Consider the following 14,977-nt stretch of genomic DNA (forward strand, 5'->3'; position numbering starts at 1 on the left):
AATTTTAGTTTAATTATACAGTTCTATTTTTTATTTGTTATTCCGAATGTGCCAAATTTGCCGTTCAGCTTTATGAATGAATATGCCTGTTGTATTTCCGGCAAAACTAGCAGAAATTCAGAAATGGCCTACTCGAGTTCTATGAAGAACAGAAAGTCCACGCTTTTCTCTGCTTTTCAGCCATTCTCTTTGCCATGTACTTTGTCTTCGTTTTTTTTTTTTTTGGACGTCACAAGCCGCCTGCTACAAAAAAAAGTGACGTGCCAGAGCTCACGGCGTTCCGACCTTCAGAATCGCACCGTGTACGCCTGCCTTAATAAGAAAGTATGCGATTTCAGACGCGCCGAAAGTGTTTGGAAATGCAGCCATGTTTAACTAAAAAAAAAAAAAAAAAAGTTACAGAAAAAAATCACGTATAATGCCAGAGATTTTGTCTCATATTACATACATTTTTATATCTTTAATCCACAGCTATATTAGAAGCAATTATCCTTTCTTACATCTCGCCAGAATAAACACCGTCGTCAACTAGTTCGCGCCATACTTGGACTTGAATAAAGAGGGTTGAGCGAACATCTTCAAAAAGCTGGTCAGCAGAAGGAAGCATGAAGTGCTCCAAAATTTCTTGGTAAACGGGTGCAGTGACGTTGGTTTTCCAGCACAATAACACATTCAGCAAAATATCGTCTAATTATCATTATCGATAATCGATAAGATCCCAGAAAATATTGAGATATATTTTTTTGTCAATATCGCACACCCCTAATATATTTAATGTTTTATTTAGAAAAAAATTTAAATAAATATGAGTAGTGCCCTTTCCCCACTTGAGCCCCTGCCCCTCAAAATGTCTGTGCACGTCCCTGTTACACAGAATTACAGTAGCTATTTAAGTATTCAAACAAACATAATCTGTTATGTCTTAAGTGAACGTTTGGGGAACTGTTGGGGAAAAACATCTGATGTGTAACATTATATTAGATCCGTCCATTACAGTAGGTCTTAATATATAGGTCGTCTGTCTCATTAATGTTAATCTAACAATAAAAGAAAAGAGGGAATCACTTGCTGCTCTTAATAATCACTTGCTAGTTTTAATAATCAATTTATTTGTAATGAACACACTAAAGGTATTTTTACATTTGATTATTTGCTTTTCTTACTTGAATGCTTTTGTTTAAAGTCAGCATGAAACGGAAGTTGCGATTGTCTTTTCTTATCTACTGTGACGTATATCCGAGTGAAACGGCATCTGAAATGAGAGGGCGGGACTTGATTTCATCCTTCGGGAATTGATTGGATCGTTGGGGCGTTGCTAACAAAATGGAGGCAGATCTGAATGCCAGTTTGCAGTTAGTCGTGGGGGGATTTCTCTCCACTGGATTCACCGCCGACACCCTAGCATGAAGACATTTTTTTATTTATTGAGGAAGACAACGACGACGACGATCAATGGCACAAAACAAACCTAACAGAGTGCGCGAGAGAGAGAGAGAGAGAGAGAGAGAGAGAGAGAGAGAGAGAGCACAGGCATTGGGAATCATGGGAATCAAGGCAGCGCTATGTAGAGGGCAGAAACGACTCTCTCGCACTCTGACTCTCCCCCTCCTTCTGCCGCAGAGAGAGAGAGAGAGACTGCCTGAATGACTGAGCGCATCCTCCGTTAAGTCATATTAATAAAAAAAATAGTTTGCGATGTCCTAAGAGTAATGTTGTGGTAATATCCTAATATCCTTTCAATATATTTTTTTAAAATAATGAAGTGCACAGATACATTATTTATAATAAACACTACAGTATTCCATTAAAAAATAAGAATTTTCCATTTTGATTTCATGGTGACTTTAAAGCATTATTTGTTTTTTTCTTATATTGTTCCTACTGTTTGTTTGTTTTTTGGCATCTGTTCTTATTTATAATAACAAAGATAAAAGAAAAATAGATATATTGTGATATTGTAATTATCATTAAGAACTGGAGGAAAAGATGCAAGGCTTCAGGTGATTTGCTTTGGAACCTTCAGAAAACTTTAACTCGATTTTTCTTAAAGTAAAAATATGATGCTGCTAAAAAGAACATTATTTTGTGTATTTGGTGTAATGAAATGTGTTTATGTGGTTTAAAGTTAAAAAAACACATTATTTTCCACATACTGTACATTATTGTTTCTCCTCTATGCCCCGCCTTTCTGAAACGTGTTGATTTTTACAAAGCTCATCGGTCTGAAAAGCGAGGTGTGCTCTGATTGGCCAGCTATCCAGTGCATTGTGATTGGCCGAATTCCTCAAGCGTGTGACGGAAATGTTACATCCCTTACCATATTGTAAGTCCACTCCACTTCGTCCACGGTGAAAGCCGATCCGGCGATCGACAGCGCGAAGTTGAAGAATTTCCTCAGCGACCAGCACGGATCAGCTCTAAGCACGACGAAGCGATATCGTCCTCTTTTGGAAGGCCAAACAAAGTAGTTTCGCTTTCACAACGAAGCACACAGTGTCTTCATGACATGGCGGCGGCGGCAACAATACTACAGCGAGAAGAAAAGTTACGCCTTCTTTCTTTGCGTGAAGATGTGGGAAGAGTTGCATAACGCCGCCGATATAGTGACGTAGATATGTGGGGGCGTGTTAGAACGAGCAGTTTTAGGTAGGCGTGGCTGACTCAACTTTTATAAAGAATATCTCTTTGGATTTGAGACTTTAGTCTTTGCAACTTTACAGATCTTCTTTATGCACCAAGAGCTTGTAACACTCCAAAGAGAAAGGACAAATTGAAATCGCATCATATGACCCCTTTAAAATGGACTTTGCTGACTCTATCAACTCTATCGTTTTTTGAAAACCAACGTCACTGCACTAGTTTACCAAGAAATTTTGGAGCACTTCATGCTTCCTTCTGCTGACCAGCTTTTTGAAGATGCTGATTTCATTTTCCAGCAGGATTTGGCACCTGCCCACACTGCCAAAAGCACCAGAAGTTGGTTAAATGACCATGGTGTTGGTGTGCTTGACTGGCCAGCAAACTCACCAGACCTGAACCCCATAGAGAATCTATAGGGTATTGTCAAGAGGAAAATGAGAAACAAGAGACCAAAAAATGCAGATGAGCTGAAGGCCACTGTCAAAGAAACCTGGGCTTCCATACCACCTCAGCAGTGCCACAAACTGATCACCTCCATGCCACGCCGAATTGAGGCAGTAATTAAAGCAAAAGGAGCCCCTACCAAATATTGAGTACATGTACAGTAAATGAACATACTTTCCAGAAGGCCAACAATTCACTAAAAATGTTTTTTTTATTGGTCTTATGAAGTATTCTAATTTGTTGAGATAGTGAATTGGTGGGTTTTTGTTAAATGTGAGCCAAAATCATCACAATTAAAAGAACCAAAGACTTAAACTACTTCAGTCTGTGTGCATTGAATTTATTTAATACACGAGTTTCACAATTTGAGTTGAATTACTGAAATAAATGAACTAATTTATTGAGATGCACCTGTATATATTCATTCAGTTGGGGAAAAAAAAATACAAAAAAAAACTCCCCAGAAAAAAGGGCACTTTCTCTCGAGGAAGAAAAAGGGCAGGTGCTCAGTCAAGCCCCCTTTGATGTGTGCACGTGACTGCTGTGTATATTTATCGTGATCGGGCGCTTCTTCGGATGACAGTCACCGCGAGAAGCGAGCGGAGAAAATGTACAAATAACGATAATTCTAGATGTTTAATTGCTATTTGGAGCACTGGGATCGCTAGATGAGGGTTTAATGAACTCATCTGTGAAAATGTCTAAGTCGACATTTTTCACTTTGACCGACTCATTTTGCCAGCACGGGTCACATATTTTCTGATACACCAAGAAGAAACATTGGATAAAGCACATGTAAAAAAAATAAAAATAAAATAACTATAAAGAGCAGCATATATATCATACCAATAAAGAATAAGAACCCCCCCCCCTCATTTTTGGAAAAAAAAAAAACAATTACAAATACTGTGTTAAACCATAACTTTTATTTTGCTTTATACATTTGCATATTAAAACAAATTTACACACTATATTTACTTTGCAGTTTTGAGCAGTTATAGAGGAAACCAGCTTTGTAGGGTTGTATTCAACATATCAATATTTAAATATAACAGACAACTTCGAAAACACATTAGGTGTATTGTTCATATTATCCTAAATTATACTGACCAGTGTTTTCAGAGGCACTGTCACAGAAGTTAAAAATCTAAATTTTTTTGATAGACCAGTATATGTATAAGCGAGGAAGGTAACACTTTAAAAGAGAAAACATGTCTGATCTTTGGTAGCAACTTGTAACAACTTAAAATGAATAGATTCATTCAGTGAAACTTAATGAATTACTTGATAATGTTCAATTTAAAACAGTGAGTAAAATAAGTGTTTGAGATGGAGAAAAATGAAATACAATAAATTATTGTCTCTTTGTGATGTGAAAATAACAGATTAAATGTGTTTCATATCTTACGCTTGAACTTGTAAAAGATCTTAGGGGAAACTAGAAAAATGAAGAAACATGAAATTGTTCATTCTTATTTTTCATTACCTTCCTTAAATTGGAAATAGAAGACAAGAAAATAAGAGACTGGGGGAAGAAAAACATCAGACAGATGTATTTGCGGGTGGACTGTATGTGGAGAGGTGAAAAATGCAATGACAGTATTTACAACACTCATTCTCTGTATTGTGTGTTTGTGTTAATGTTGGCTCACCGGGGAATGGTGAGAGCAGCTCAAGTTTCCTACATTTGTATCAGTGCAATTCAATCATTCAATCAACCTCCAATCACTCACATATTCAGAGCAAAATTTACTTTCTTTTAAAGGCAGTTTTGTACAACAATCCAAGATTAATTTCATAGCATATTCTTATTTTCAACATTATATATACATGGCAGATAGTCCTACTGGTGTGTGCCTATATATGTACATAGAGAATCTATACACAAACATATACAGTGTCAGAATAGCCGTGTACATCTAGCAGCAAACACCAGTTATTTTACCAGTCGTAAAATAAACAAAATTAATTATACTTCTAAGGTCTGCAAAGAACTTAAAATGCTTGCATATATTGAAGTTAAATCTGTGCTTGCCGGATCTTACAGCAGCCCTAGACTAGTTTGCATCACTGAACAAACCACATGCTGTGAGCATGGCACAAACACTGGCTTAAATGGGTGATCACGCTCTGCTGATTTATTACCGTCCTTCCAAAGAAATAGAAAAAAGAAGTAGCTGTTGAAAAATGAGCAAGAAACACCTTCTACCCTGCGGGTCAGTGTAGTTAAGAGTCTAATAATAAGATATTCTCATTCTCACTGGGAGGCAGCATGAGCTGCTGTTCATAGTAAAGGCTCTTGGCGTAATTGATTTCTTGTGAAATCTTGATGGCAAGGCTCTCACTTTTCACATGGACCTATGGAGAAACAACAAATGACATTTGAAGTTGGACATTTGGAATAGGGATGCACCGATACCATTTTTTCAGAACCGAACCAATCCGATCCAATACCAAAAAGTCTGAGTATCGGCCGATAACGATCTGATAGCAGCGCTATTTTTTTTCTTAAATCAAGTAGAATTTTTTATACCTCTGTGTGTTGGCCTGATCATCACTCTTTTGTGTGTTAAATAATCTACTAAATACAGACAACCTCATTATTAAGAAAAATAACAAATTAAAAAAATATATCATCAATCTGACAAAAATACTAGGTTATATTATAAACTAGGTTAGTGGATAATTTAGCAGCAAAAGTTACTCTAGAAAAATCTTGAGTGCACAATAATTTGATAAAATCTAAACATTTAGTGAAAAAGCATTATTTAGTGGGGAACAAATAAAAGTGAATAAGTGTAGAACTAAATCTGGTAAAATGTTAAACATTGGTCTTTGTATTGTTGTAAAATACATTTATAAAAAACAAGTAAATATATACTATAAAATTAAAAGACATTTCTTTTAAATGTATACCACAGTAATGAGGCAGCAACATATGATAGATAGTACAGAACAAGAAAGGCTATTAATAATCTTTCATTGTGCAAAAGTATTATATAAAAAGGCTCCAATACAGAGCGGCACAAAGCGCTTATCAGTGTTGCCAGTTTTAAATTTCAGTTACAGTGTGCACGTGAAGAACAATTCATAGTGTTCTCTATTCCAGTCAGTGTTGTGATCTAACAGACACCCGGTAGAAAGTAACATGATTTAGAAACGGCACTAAATTTCAGCTAGATAAAGTTCTTTTATCAGAACTTTATTTTTAGGCTCAGAGGTAGCATGAGTGCAATTAAATTCATGAATTCATGTGGAGATTGTTTTAAATATAAAATTTTGAATGCAGAAATATGATTTAAATAACTGAAATTATAGGCTAAAAATGAAACTAAATCCGCCAGCAGGTGGCGGTAAGTCACTGATTTTATCACTGAATCATTAATTCAGTTGATTCGTTCAAACGGCTGAATCATTCAGGAATGATGCAAGTGACTGTCTTTATGAACTGACGGAAATCCATCGTAGCGACGGAACTTTAATCCCTGTTTTATGCATCTTGGAGAGAGTTTCATTGTCTTGAGTGTCGTAACCAAACACGACACGCAGTTTGAAGGCTGAATGGAGAATGACTGACAGCCGCAGCGGAGAGAAGAGTTTATGCGAACTTGAATTTAACGACTTAAATATTCATCTGTACCTCATATTAAACTATGGAACGGCTTCAGAACACTTGGAATATAGTGCACGGAATCTTTATTTATGGTTCTTATGGTGCCTATTTATGGCGCTTTATAATGTTTTTGTTCTTTTCGTGGGGCTTAACAATAACAGAATAGTATACGCACAATATCGGATTTGGATCGGTCTCGTCTGACCAATACCCGATCCGGCAGAAAATGGCAAAATCATGTATTTTCATAATACAGTAATAGTATATCATCATTATTGCTGGAAATTCAATCCCCAAACATAAGTAATGTCTGTTTTTATGCTATTACAAAAATTCTAGTGATATTAATACTTCAAAAATATATGTATACATACATGGAGGTGATGACACGTCTCTTACCATAGGTTTCTGGTGTGATGGACCTGGAATGGCCACTCCACTACTGGTGTTTTCTGCTTTCTTAGTAAGCTGTACATATACTTTCCCATGGTCCTTGGACACCAGACAATGATAGAGATCATCATATTTGACCTCTAAAAAGATTGCATCACGATCCACAAATTCTCCAGGCTTGAGGAAATATACCACTTTGGAGGAGATCAGCACACAGTATGTGTCTATGGGCTCCACTGCAATGAAACTACAGAAGAAAACAGGCATATGATCGTTACATCATCGCTTTACAAAGAACAGAAATGGTGTTATGCCCTGGCAAAATCTGGGTTAATTCAATTTAAATTGCATAATAGCAAAGCAGATGTGCTATGATTCAATTCAGACCAAATTCACTCATGGATTCCGATCAAATCTGTAAAAATTATGAACTATGCAATAAATGAAAAAGGATTAAGTCAAGCGTGCTATTCAACGCATAGACTATGTTAGTGTTGGGCGATATGGTCATTTTTCAAATCGTCATATCGCCAGTCCGTGAGATCGCCGATAGACGATATTATCGTGCATGGGTGGGTGCGGGCAAGAGAGAGACGCGCTGTACTTGTCGTAGGCTATTTCATAACTATTTGGTGTTTTAAACAGCGCGTGAGAGAGAGAGGGAGCCTATGGAAGCACCACAAATCTAAATAATATACTTTCAAACATACTGATAAACTAACATGTTAAATACAAAAATATTTAAAACAGCTAGTTCATATATATTCGGATACTACAGTCATACATCGCTATTAGGACCGCGTGTCCTGTGACAAGTTTGCCGCATCGACGCACGGAAGTTATCAGTATAAAAGGTCTGCAAAATCAGTCAACGGTGAAAATCAAAAGTAGATTAATTTTAAAGACCAACAGTTAAACACTAAATATTGGACATAAACGAACACGTTAAATATAAAGTATTTAAAACAGGTAAGTTCATATATTTGGAGTAAATTTAAATTAAACAGATAACGTTACATCAGTCATACAGCGCTCCGGACCGCGCACTCCATGATGAGCCCGACGCACCGCCACAGAAACAAGAGTGAAATGTGTTCTAACATAACTGTGGCATTAAACTCAGTTAGTGAGGGCTCGGTTAAAATATTGCACATACACAGGCCGTTCAGATGACTTTTTAAAGTGCAACGAAATACCTTATATCAGCAGACGATATGTGTCTGTGTTTGTGGTTGGAGACTCCTTCACTGGCTCATTTGCGTGCGCGTGTGTGAAATACAGTGCTGAATGAAAAAGCAGGGCAATTTGATAATAATAGCCAAATTCTAATAGGCTGCCTAATAATAATAATTATTATTAATATTATTATTTAATGCATTAATAGGAGAATGAGCCTAATATCGTCTTGACTATCGACAAAGACATCTGCTATCGTCGATACACGATACTATCGTCTATAGGCACAACCCTAGACTATGTTCAGAGAATCGAAGATTAGTACATCAAATTAAACAGGCAACATTAAGGCAGTTCCATTGTGTGAGAGGGAAGAAAGGATGAGAGTGTGAAGGCTGCAGCTGAGAAGACTAATGGCCTGTGTGGCACCTCTGAGGAGAGAGGTCATGTGGGCCAACATGGGGTCTGCTGATCTGGATGGATTGGCCTCTTTGGTGATAAATGTCTTTTCTATCTCACTTTGAAAACAGAAACAAGCTCTGATGCTTCCAACCAAAGACTAAAAACAATGTACCTACAGTTTGGGTTTCTTGAACTGGTAGAACCATCTAGAAAATGTGCTTCAAATTTTTCGTTTTTTTTTTTCTTCTTTAAATCCTACATTCAATAACAAAGAAACGATTGGAAAAATTTTACAGAACAACTTATCATTACCATCAGAGAAGATACTCACTATTCAGAGTGGATATTGTCCGTTAAGTGAAATAGCTGTTCTTGTCCATCTGCTTGTAGGGAGGAGAAGCGAGGCAGCAGCCCCTGAGGGCCCTTACAGCAGCGTGGCTTCCTTACTCGCTGCACGCTCAGCCTGAAACAAGCACACAAAACACATAAGGATCATTACTTACAAAACCAACAGCCTTTAGAGGTAAGTTAACATTGTGGAATCCAAATTGGAATGAAGCACCTTTTTACTGGAAAGACTGGACTTTTTTTCTCTTTCCCCCCCGGTTCCCGTTAAAAGAGTACAACTGAGTCTCTTGAAATAACACCTGTTGTGGCACAGTCCAAGAAACCCACATACTCGGACTCCTGCTATGCCTAAGGTGATATCCTGCCAATATATCATGTCATTCAACTGTTACACAATCAAGCACACTGTGTTGGTTATAGGTGTGCAGTTCAATCTATGGTCAATGGCATGATAGCTCCAGAGTTCTGGTGGTCCTGGCCAAAGCTAATGGGACTAGCCAGCAGCGCCAATGCAAAGCTTGGGTCTTGCTTCTCCTGCAAACAACTCCTCTCTTCTTTTCGGCTGCCACTGGTGGGCCAAGTGGAATTCCTACATCTGGCTTGAATCTGGGCCAGCAGGCATTTGATTAGAGCTGATGGTTTCCAGTTGATTCACAAAGACGGCAGTGTACTGCATTTCTCTGTTCTGTTTAAACTGAAGCCTGGGTGAATGCAGCTGCCTCTGTTCATCTAGAACTCAGAATGCAAGGCGCTGGGAATAAAGAAGTCTCGAAGTGGGTCACATTTGCAACCTCTTTTGCATTTCACATCAAGCCTTTAATATTGAAAACAAAAACCAAGTGACTAATTGAACTTGCTATCAACTCTGCTGATGTCATGCAATCAAAAACAGCAGCACCTTGGCAAATTTTAGCATTAGCAACTAAATCAATATTCCAAAGCCACTGGTTACTTCATTACGACATATTAAGGAGAATGTTTGTTGTTTTTCCTTAGAAAAGCCAGAACTTCCACATGGACTTGGCTCTTTTTTTGACAGCAAGCCACAGTTCATAATCATAACCATAAGTCATGAGATCTGGCCCTGTAAATGACAGGACTGTAACAGACCCACAGAGACTCTTAACCTCTCTTTCTCTCCAGCCTCTCCCACTGCTCTGGAGGCGATCAAGCACAATGCCCCGCACCCGATTGTGGGATTGGAACAATAGAGTTCAACTCTAGGTCAGGCACAGGGCTTGGAGCCCAGCCAGTCAGCCGTCAATGGGTGCAAACAAACAGCTCTTACTTCTTGCTCCTTTCCGAGAAAGATCATGAGCAAAATGGGTTGAGGGCGGGCGTGATGTAGAAGCTGCTGAATGTAGGTGTTTAACTTAGTTCTCCACTGACACAGCCACTAAAAGCATGCCTGCTGAAATACAGGCAAATTAGGCCACCATCTCTGTTATCCCAAAGAAAGGTCTGTCACATGCAGTTTTAATCAAGCTACAGCAGGTTTATGCATAGTTAAGTTACTTTTTTCCTTTGTCTGCTCAAGGACACATGATATATTTTTTTAAATAAATGTTGCATGAGCAAGTGCACAACGGCAAGGACAACTGTAGTCTGATTAAAACATAGTTGTCAAAGTCTACTCTTGGAGGGTCACTATCCCACAGTAATGAACGTCTTCAAGATTACTAGAAATTTCCAGACAAGTGTGTTTGGGCAGGTTGGAGCTAAACTCTAGGACACTGGCTGTCCAGGATCAGATTAAAGTGTATACGTGCTGGATGAAACAGAGTTATAACATAATCGAGGTCTGTTAGCTTTGCTATGCAAAAGTCTGACTGAAATATACACACTTGACTTGTGGTGAGATATCAAATTTTCTCATCTGGTATGTTTCAGGCTTGGCTGACTAATATTGCTTATCTTTCTGATCTTATCTTTGGTTTACTGTGTCAACAGTGGGTCAACTGTGTAATCGATTTGTATTTAGTATGCTGATTCCAAAACAAGTTAGAATTAGCAGGTACAGTAAGATTATCAGAAATGCTCCTTTGTTTACAATGGCAAGAAAAAACACAGTTGTATTAATTCCATTGTCTCGATTAAATGCCACAGAAGAAGTACTGTCATCTTTTACAAAGGAGGAATTTGAGGTTTGCCAAAATTTAATGAAGGCAGAAAAGTTCTCCTTGACGCCTTTGCCAAAGGTGACATTCAAATGCACATCAAGAGGCAAACCACATGAGGGACTTTCTCTAATAAAGGTTGGGATAATACAAAATGCATGCATTTCCAAACTGAACTGACAGCTAAAGTTGGGGAACAGGGTGCTTATTCAGTCAAAGTCTGAGCCCCTACTGCTGCCCCAGGTCAACCCCCAGCACTTCTTTGCCTTTGTTTTGAGACTGTAATTGAGCTGCCTCTGGAAGTCTGCCTGGATTGCATAGTGCAGTTGGGAAATGGTGTATGTTATGTGCATGTGTGTGTGTGTGTGTGTGTGGAATTGTGTGGACACTTCCACTGTTCCTGACCTTGATTCAGTCTGCTTCTCATTTACTTGTTTATTTCCTGTTTGTGATCTTAGAGGTTATGTATAATACATATACAGGAGACAAACACTTCATAATCTACAGTACAGTGACATTACTGACATTGTTTGCGAGAGAACGTGTAAAATGTGGGAAATATCATGAACGTTTCAGACGGGAAGGGAAGAAAGCTCAACTGGGAATCACCATGGCCAGTTGTTGATGCATAGAAATTGATCCTTCAAGACAGAGTGCATGTGAAGACTTGAGAACATGTGATAGCTGGGTCAGACTGTGTCCGCTGAGACCCGCGAATCCTGCACATTTTCTGTGTGAACTCTGGCTGAACTCTTGGCCGCACTGTGGCAGGCACGCTCCGAATGCCTCTCCCTTAAACTCCCCCAGCTCTTCACTGCACAGTTCACCAGCAGGTCCCTTTTCCACAGACACACACACAGCCTCTCTCCATTGAAAGGGAATGGTGAGAGGACCGGAAACTCATTCCTCCTCCAGTTGGAGCAGTAAAACCACAAACACTCCCTGCTGCACATATACATAAGCAGATGAAGAACAAATGGCTTTACATACCAGACTGCCTGTATAATATGACCAGCTTTTGGGCCCCCTCACAAAACCTCAGGTAGAGCTGCTAGCTTTAGAGTATGAAGTGAAGGTGAGACCCTGAAACATTAGGCAAGTTCTTCAAACCAGTTTTGGACTGTGCTTTGGATCATTAGCAGGTGTTCATTAGTGTAGAGCTTGAATTGCCACAAGCTAAACTCATCAAAAGACAGGTGGGATTTATGGGCACATCAACAGAGAGGTCACGAAGGCTCTGCAAAGTTGTAAGAGCTATAAACATTGAACCACATATACCCCTTTTCCACTGAAATGGTGATGGTTCTCGTGCCAGAGCCAGTGCTCAACTAGACGATTTAATCCACCGATGTCCAGCTGAACAATGATGTAACTGACTGCATCATTACAAACATGCTGCATTGTGGTCTTTGTTTATGACTGTTAGTAGTTTTAAGAATTTAAAAAAATAACTTGATGCAATCACAAGCTGCATGTGATGCAATGTTCATAAGATAAAACAAATAAAATTTATATAAAATAAATTCCAACAAAATGTTAACAATTGTAGACAGACATTGAAAATGAAGTGACTGGAGCTGCTGTGCAACGTGACATTAATGCAGCATTTCTTATTTTTCATCAATCATGCCATGACTGATTTGCTGCTTTTGTTTTGAATATTTCCGTTTTGTTGTTTTGTATTCCAGCTTGGCCACTGGCTCCGGCACCCTGTTGTTGGAAAAGGGCCATGCAGAAGGCCGTGGAAAAGCATTCATCTAAATATTTCTGTCATCCTCTTCCATAATAGAAAAAATAACCTGAATACATAGTTGAGCAGAAAATACCTGTTGCTTAGGCTGGCCATGTCTCGGACAGTTTGTGCTGTTTCTGAGGCAAAATCCAGGGCTCCTGCCACAGGTTTTGTCACTGTGCCAACCAATCCCTTCCCCAGACCAGAGAAAAATCCACTGACACCTCCCTCAGTCTTCACTCCCTCCACTGTTGACGTTATCACACTGGTCAGACCACCAATGATGCCTACACAGCATTGATTCCAATTTGAGGGTGAAACAGCAAGTTAGGTTCGTTTGATATGAGCAGACAATTCATGGTTCAATAAAGTGCCTGAATATTGAGCATTTAAAATGCAAATATTCGGATGTACCATGAGCAAGACCATGAATCCCTGCCACTAGGTGCTCTCCACTAGTGGCTCCATGATAGCGAATGCACTCTCGTTCAGTCTGATGGCGATTGTCCATTGTCTTGCCCAATCCATCTGATAAGGTACCTGCAAACTGAACAGGCAGATAAACATATAACAGCAACAAAAGAAAAGAATACTAGCTTATATCTACTACAATGAACAATTCTCATATTGTACAGATTGCCACTTAAATTAATAATGAAACCCCAATCTAAAAATAAGGCAATACTATAATTATGCAATGCTATCAATTTATTGTACCAACAAGCAATTCAGTCCAAACCAGATGTAGCATGAAATACATTTATAAAGTTTTTATAATTCAAATGCCGGGACACACCGAGCCGACAGTCGGCTGTTGGCCAATGTCAGGTCATTGGCGAGCATCTGTCGGGCTAGTTTTTGTGGTGTGTTTCACACGTCGGTAATTGTTGGGCTCACGTTGGCGGCAGTTTGCCAGATTCAGCATGAATCAGCATCAGGGCCGTTGACGAGATTGAGAACTGATTGGATGTTCTAATGTTACATCATCTTACCTGAGCATTCCAATACGCAAATATTTTCGTAACAACATGAGCTGCTTAAAATTAAAGTTATCAACATAACTGATATTCAAAATGGTAAGCAAGCGCTGCTTTGTTCATGTTTCATATATCTGTGCATATCTTGTATATTCTTGTTTCGGTTTCTCCTTTTGAATGACGAATATAGACTGATATTATAGATAGATAATATCAGCTCTGCTGATGTAGACAGTTAATTCCTACACGCCGGTGCAGAATGCATGTGCTAGTTTGCAGTCGGATGTAGTCTGTGCATGTTCAAGCACAGCTTTTTGGTCCAGACAAAGCTGATGCAAGGCAACAACACCATTGTTTTTAGTCTCGTTCTTTGAAGTTGGCTTGGTATGTCCGGGCCTTATAACAACAGGCATTGGAACAGTTGCTGACACTGGCCTTTTCAGTTAGTGAAAACCCCCCACAGTGACCCTAAGGAGTGAACTGCCTGCAGTGACCTTAAGGAGTGGACTGTCTACTTTAGGACACATCCATGATGTATTGTGATTGCCGTTTCATTTTCAGCAAAAGTTCATGTAGTTCTTCAACTGTTTATACTGTAGATTACAGTCAAAACAAAATCATGAAAATCAACTATTCTACTTTTCTGTGAGTTCATGAGACATATTTATTTCTAATGTCTTACAGTCACTGAAAATGGGAACATTATTTGTAAGGTGCCACTTTCTGGGCAACCAACATGGTTCTCAAACCCTTCCACTGCTGAACTATGAGGATACACATTGATTTAATGGATTACTGATTTTACACACCATCTCACCCAGCTGTCAAATATGTCAGGCTGTAATTTGTCTAATGGGGTGGCGCTTCCCCCTCTTAGCACAGTTAACCTGACTTTGCCCAGAGTGGCCCCCCTCAGGTCCCCTGCAGGTGCCTCTTGGAAGGGAGTTTGTGTTACAGGCCCAGTGAGCTCCCTACTGCAGCCGGAGCACTTTATAAACAAAGGCACATTCTGCAGAACTCAAGCAAAAGCCAGGCATGAACTTGGGATGACCCCTCCAAGCAAAGTCCCTGGTGAGTTCATCTGAAGGCCAGCTCAGATTCTCTGCTCCTCCTCCTCCCTCTCTTCTTTTTTTTT

The 14,977-nt window shown here is 39.1% G+C and overlaps 1 protein-coding gene across 1 annotated transcript in view; it reads right to left on the reverse strand.

The window, feature by feature from the left end:
- Positions 1-3,997: 3,997 nt before the first annotated feature.
- LOC107687459 (vacuolar protein sorting-associated protein 13D-like) overlaps positions 3,998-14,977 on the reverse strand; it is a 53,301-nt gene continuing 42,321 nt past the window's right edge. The window contains exons 66-70 of the mRNA XM_016484817.1: positions 13,280-13,412; positions 12,960-13,152; positions 9,000-9,131; positions 7,097-7,337; positions 3,998-5,442 (exon numbers count right to left, since the gene is read on the reverse strand). Coding sequence (XP_016340303.1) covers positions 5,311-5,442; positions 7,097-7,337; positions 9,000-9,131; positions 12,960-13,152; positions 13,280-13,412 — 831 coding nt within the window. The 3' untranslated portion in view covers positions 3,998-5,310. The remainder of the gene's footprint in view (positions 5,443-7,096; positions 7,338-8,999; positions 9,132-12,959; positions 13,153-13,279; positions 13,413-14,977) is intronic.

This window comes from Sinocyclocheilus anshuiensis, unplaced genomic scaffold (assembly GCF_001515605.1).
Source record: "Sinocyclocheilus anshuiensis isolate Anshui unplaced genomic scaffold, SAMN03320099.WGS_v1.1 scaffold1114, whole genome shotgun sequence".
In the NCBI taxonomy this organism is placed as follows: domain Eukaryota; kingdom Metazoa; phylum Chordata; class Actinopteri; order Cypriniformes; family Cyprinidae; genus Sinocyclocheilus; species Sinocyclocheilus anshuiensis.